The 6000-nt window shown below is 42.6% G+C and overlaps 1 protein-coding gene across 1 annotated transcript in view; it reads left to right on the top strand.

The window, feature by feature from the left end:
* Window positions 1-4971, top strand: part of LOC122940713 (phosphatidylinositol 4-kinase type 2-alpha-like) — a 33018-nt gene extending 28047 nt beyond the window's left edge. The window contains exons 8-9 of the mRNA XM_044297424.1: window positions 1486-1545; window positions 3890-4971. Of these exons, the coding sequence (XP_044153359.1) occupies window positions 1486-1545; window positions 3890-4051 (222 nt within the window). The 3' untranslated portion in view covers window positions 4052-4971. The remainder of the gene's footprint in view (window positions 1-1485; window positions 1546-3889) is intronic.
* The last annotated feature ends 1029 nt before the right edge of the window (window positions 4972-6000 follow it).

Below are 6000 nucleotides of genomic sequence, written 5' to 3' on the forward strand. Positions count from 1 at the left end.
TCATAATCACTTCTTGGAGTTTGTCAGAATTAGTGGGTTTTTGTTTGTCCACCCGCCTCTTGAGGATTGACCACAAGTTCTCAATGGGATTAAAATCTCGGGAGTTTCCAGGCCATGGACCCAAAATGTCAACGTTTTGGTCCCCGAGCCACTTAGTTATCACTTTTGCATTATGGCACGGTGCTCCATCGTGCTGGAAAATGCATTGTTCTTCATCAAATCATTGTTGGAAGAAGTTGCTGTTGGAGGGTGTTTTGGTGCCATTCTTTATTCATGGCTCTGTTTTTGGGCAAAATTGTGAGTGAGCCCACTCCCTTGGATGAGAAGCAACCCCACATATGAATGGTCTCAGGATGCTTTACTATTGGCATGACACAGGACTGATGGTAGCGCTCACCTTTTCTTCTCCGGACAAGCCTTTTTCCTGATGCCCCAAACAATCGGAAAGAGGCTTCATCTGAGAATATGACTTTGCCCCAGTCCTCAGCAGTCCATTCACCATATTTTCTGCAGAAGATCAATCTGTCCCTGATGTTTTTTTTGGAGAGAAGTGGCTTCTTTGCTGCCCTTCTTGACACCAGGCCATCTTCCAAAAGTCTTCGCCTCACTGTGCGTGCAGATGCGCTCACACCTGCCTGCTGCCATTCCTGAGCAAGCTCTGCACTGGTGGCACTCCGATCTCGCAGCTGAATCCTCTTTAGGAGACGATCCTGGCGCTTGCTGGACTTTCTTGGACGCCCTGAAGCCATCTTAACAAGAATTGAACCTCTTTCCTTGAAGTTCTTGATGATCCTATAAATTGTTGATTGAGGTGCAATCTTAGTAGCTACAATATCCTTGCCTGTGAAGCCATTTTTATGCAACGCAATGATGGCTGCACGCGTTTCTTTGCAGGTCACCATGGTTAACAATGGAAGAACAATGATTTCAAGCATCACCCTCCTTTTAACAGGTCAAGTCTGCCATTTTAACCCAATCAGCCTGACATAATGATCTCCAGCCTTGTGCTCGTCAACATTCTCACCTGAGTTAACAAGACGATTACTGAAATGATCTCAGCAGGTCCTTTAATGACAGCAATGAAATGCAGTGGAAAGGTTTTTTGGGGATTAAGTTAATTTTCATGGCAAAGAAGGACTATGCAATTCATCTGATCACTCTTCATAACATTCTGGAGTATATGCAAATTGCTATTATAAAAACTTGAGCAGCAACTTTTCCAATGTCCAATATTTATGTAATTCTCAAAACTTTTGGCCACGACTGTACACTGTGGCAGATGATGCTCACTTGATGTCTTTTAGTTGGGGTCTCAGACAGACTAAGCCCCCTCTCCGGAACCACCTTTTTTAAATTTTCTCCTGTCCCTTCTTATCTTTACTCTAGGAACTCTGCATTGGACATCTGCATTGTAATTACGGATATGACTTTAGCCTCATCAAGAGGGCGCCATAATAACCCATTATTTATGTCTGTTTTCTGTAGAAAGATCCGGGGTTTGATCGAGGACAGTTCCACAAGCAGATAGCCGTTATGAGGGGGCAGGTAAGTGATTTACCTTTCTTCGTACATCTCCTTCAGTCCTCGCTGGTGCATATACTTGCTGTGTATGTAATAACCTGACCACTTGGCATATTGGGACCATGGCCGCGTCTCCTGGACCTACTTAAGAGAGGTGCCACTGATGCGGCCACGTGGTCTCCCTCAGCCATTCGGCCACAAGGCATGTAGTATTGTTGTAAGGTGTCTTTCAGTGGGTGCAATTGCAGCTTAAGTTAGGGGGGGGTCTGTCTGCATATTCTTTTATTTAGGTGGACCACCAATCGAGGATTGTTTGTGTCATTACACATTTTCATATCTTCCGAAAAAAATTGATAGGACCTGCTATGTGCTGGAGCAGCTTTTTTTTTGGGAAACCTGCATAATGATGTTATCTGTCTTCTTTTGAGTGCTGTCACTGATCTGCAGATGTGTAATCGTGTGCGTGGCTTTTGTACAGATAATTAAAAAGGTTTTCCGAGATATTTTTACTGATGATCTATTCTCTGGATAAGTCATCGGTATCTGATGTGAGAGGGACAGACACCCAGGGACCCGCCAATAGGCTGTTTGAGAAGGCAGCGGCGCTTGCAGTAGCGCTGCTGCATTTTCTCAGCTCACCAAGTACAGCGCTGTCAATTGTACAGTGGCTATGCTTGCCGTGTGACCAATAAACGTGACATCACTGGCCTAGGAAAAGCTACTGCGAGTGCTGGTGCCTTCTCAAACAGCGGGGTCCTGGGTGTCAATCAGATACTGATAATCTATCCAGAGTATAGGTCATCAGTAAAAATATCTCAGAAAACCCCTTTAAAGGGGCATTCCCTTGTTAGACATTGATGGCATATCACTAGGATAGATGGGAACTACTCCTATCTCCAGAACAGGGTCCTTTAAATGAAGGAGAGCACACCACGCATGTGAAAGCGCTCCGCTATTTCCGGCAGTCCCATAGCAGTGAATGGAGAGTTGGCCATGCGTGTGTAGTGTGCTCCCCATTCACCACTATGGGATTTCCAAAAATAGTTGATCACGCTCCCATAGCAGTGAATGGGTCTGGACCTGTCTGTGGAATCCGCAGAGATTTTGCTTATGCATTGGGGACCGCAAATTGCACGGAACGGCCGAACAACAGCTGTGTGGATGAGGCCCTAAAATTGTAGATAACGAAAGGATGAACACAGTCCAAAATAGCCACACCAGGAGCTCCACTCTCCCCCAAATCACAGCGATTCAGTCATGCGGACTTCAACCATGAAATTGATGCTATTATATTGTACTCCCGACCCGTGTCCTCTTTCATACAAAATCACTGGTTACACGGGTAAATTCCAATATGTGAAGGACGCAGATCCCAACATCATCTTCTTGGCCTCCTGCACCCCCGCGGAGAAAGGATATATTTATGTATGGGTGTGCCTCTGTTAATTATAAGAGTAAGGGTGGGCCGAGTCCCCCGAAACGTCACTTGATGGCGGAGGAAGCCAAGAAGATGTCATTTGCTTTGTACATTACATTTTGGATGCGTGTAGTCAACAATTCTTCTTTTAATATTCAAAATGCATTACCCTTCTGCATAGGGGACAGCATTATAGTGCTAATGATATTATTATGGTATTTAGCAACGGCATTAATATAGTTAGTACCAGTATTATAGTATTTCGTGGCACTATTATAGTATTTAGCAGTGGAATTCAAATATTTAGTAACAGTATCTTAGTATTTTAGTGCCAGTATTATAATTTTTACTAGCTGTATTTATCAATTTAGTGCCAGTATTACAGCATTATAATTTTTTGTGACAGCATGGTAGTATTTAGTACCAGTATTATAGTGTTTTAGTGGCGGTATTAGTGTTTAGCAGTGGCATTGTAATATTTAGTAGCAGTATCTTTAGTATTGAGTGCCAGTATTATAATTTTTATTAGCAGTATTATAGTATTTAGTGCCAGTAGTATTGTATTTAGCAGCGGCATTATCATATTTATTAGCAGTTTTATAGTATTTAGTGACAGAATTATAGTATTGTTTCACTATTGCGCTAGTATTTAGCAGTTAACATTTTACACTGTAATATTTTGTAGCAGTATTTAGTGCGAGCATTATAATTTATACTACCAGTATTATAGTATTTTTAGTGTCAATATTATAGTGGAGTTGTCACTTCCCTTCCCCACTGCATTTCATATCACATTCAAAATGCAGGGGGCTGCATTAGCAGTTATGAATTCTGTGCTCCATCCTGAGGCATGATGGGAGTAAAATTTTATATATAATAGGAAGAATGTTTAGAAAAAATTTTATTTTCTGTAAATGAGATGTGATCCTAAATTTTTTTTTTTCCCCCCAGATCCTCAACTTGACTCAAGCTCTTAAAGATGAAAAGAGCCCATTGCAGTTGGTCCAGACTCCGCCTGTCATAGTGGAAACGGCGCGGTCCCATCAGAAGAGCACCAGCGAGTCCTATACACAGAGCTTCCAGAGCCGCAAGCCATTCTTTTCCTGGTGGTAACACACAGACAACCACTTGCTTCGGAAACACCAGAAAGGTGTCAGTCTGCAGCTGTAAAGCCACTACTTGGACATCAAACGAGATGAAAACTGACAAGTGGAGAGAACTTAGTCTGGATTTTTGGAGCGCTATTATAATTGACTAATTCACTGCCATGGAATATATACTAAACTAAATCCATTCCGGGTGCATGCATGCGGCATTAGGGATGCAATACGACACCGCGTGTAATCACAGAATTCAAGCCAAGATGAAGCTTTACCCTTTAATTGTATTATTACCGAATCCATCCAAGAAATGCTAGCCAGCAGTAAAACGTCCACACTACCTGATACTACTACATATAGTACCTGTGCACTTTCTCCTAGAGCAGATTGCTGGAAGTTGTAGTTCCACGGATCTGGCTCTTCCATAAACCTGATTTTAAAATAACCTAGTCATGCACGCCAGCCTTGCAACGAAATTTCTAGAACTAGAGGTACCGCATAGGTATGACATGTGCATGTTCTAGATTACTGGACAGTGCATCGTACAGACTGCCACCTAATGGATGCCAGTGGTATTGCATGCACTGGTAGTTGTACAGTCTGTATGAAGGCAGTGGGGGAACTTGTTTTCCCAGCCTCTTGCTCCGTGTGTGTGTGTATAGGGGATATACACACAGTGACACGCTCGTGATCCCTGCACATGCTCCAAAGTTTAAGTTACAAAACCCTCAGTGAGGGTTGTATTATATTTTTTAAAGGTACAGATAGCATCGGTTGTGTTTTAGCCTTCTCCATAAAATCTGCTATTTATAATTTCGGCAAATCTTTGTGGATTTGTTCAGAAAGGAAAACTGGCTGTTAAAAAAACAAACAATTTTTTTTTTAAACACAAACCCTATGGCAGATAAAATAAATGTTAACCAGTTAAAGGTCCTGCTGTTATCTGTGTTCATTGACTACGTGCCTTGGGAATTTTCCACAAACCACTAGCGAGTGTGCAGCTGCAAACAGAATTATTCAACCCCCATTACATACAGGTCCTTCTAAAAAAATTAGCATATTGTGATAAAGTTCATTATTTTCTGTAATGTACTGATAAACATTAGACTTTCATATATTTTTGATTCATTACACACCAACTGAAGTAGTTCAAGCCTTTTATTGTTTTAATATTGATGATTTTGGCATACAGCTCATGAAAACCCAGAATTCCTATCTAAAAAAATTAGCATATTTCATCCGACCAATAAAAGAAAAGTGTTTTTAATACAAAAAAAGTCAACCTTCAAATAATTATGTTCAGTTCTGCACTCAATACTTGGTCGGGAATCCTTTTGCAGAAATGACTGCTTCAATGCGGCGTGGCATGGAGGCAATCAGCCTGTGGCACTGCTGAGGTGTTATGGAGGCCCAGGATGCTTCGATAGCGGCCTTAAGCTCATCCAGAGTGTTGGGTCTTGCGTCTCTCAACTTTCTCTTCCCAATATCCCACAGATTCTCTATGGGGTTCAGGTCAGGAGAGTTGGCAGGCCAATTGAGCACAGTAATACCATGGTCAGTAAACCATTTACCAGTGGTTTTGGCACTGTGAGCAGGTGCCAGGTCGTGCTGAAAAAGGAAATCTTCATCTCCATAAAGCTTTTCAGCAGATGGAAGCATGAAGTGCTCCAAAATCTCCTGATAGCTAGCTGCATTGACCCTGCCCTTGATAAAACACAGTGGACCAACACCAGCAGCTGACATGGCACCCCAGACCATCACTGACTGTGGGGACTTGACACTGGACTTCAGGCATTTTGGCATTTCCCTCTCCCCAGTCTTCCTCCAGACTCTGGCACCTTGATTTCCGAATGACATGCAACAGTCCAGTGCTGCTTCTCTGTAGCCCAGGTCAGGCGCTTCTGCCGCTGTTTCTGGTTCAAAAGTGGCTTGACCTGGGGAATGCGGCACCTGTAGCCCATT

The sequence above is a fragment of the Bufo gargarizans genome, chromosome 6 (assembly GCF_014858855.1).
Source record: "Bufo gargarizans isolate SCDJY-AF-19 chromosome 6, ASM1485885v1, whole genome shotgun sequence".
Classification (NCBI taxonomy): domain Eukaryota; kingdom Metazoa; phylum Chordata; class Amphibia; order Anura; family Bufonidae; genus Bufo; species Bufo gargarizans.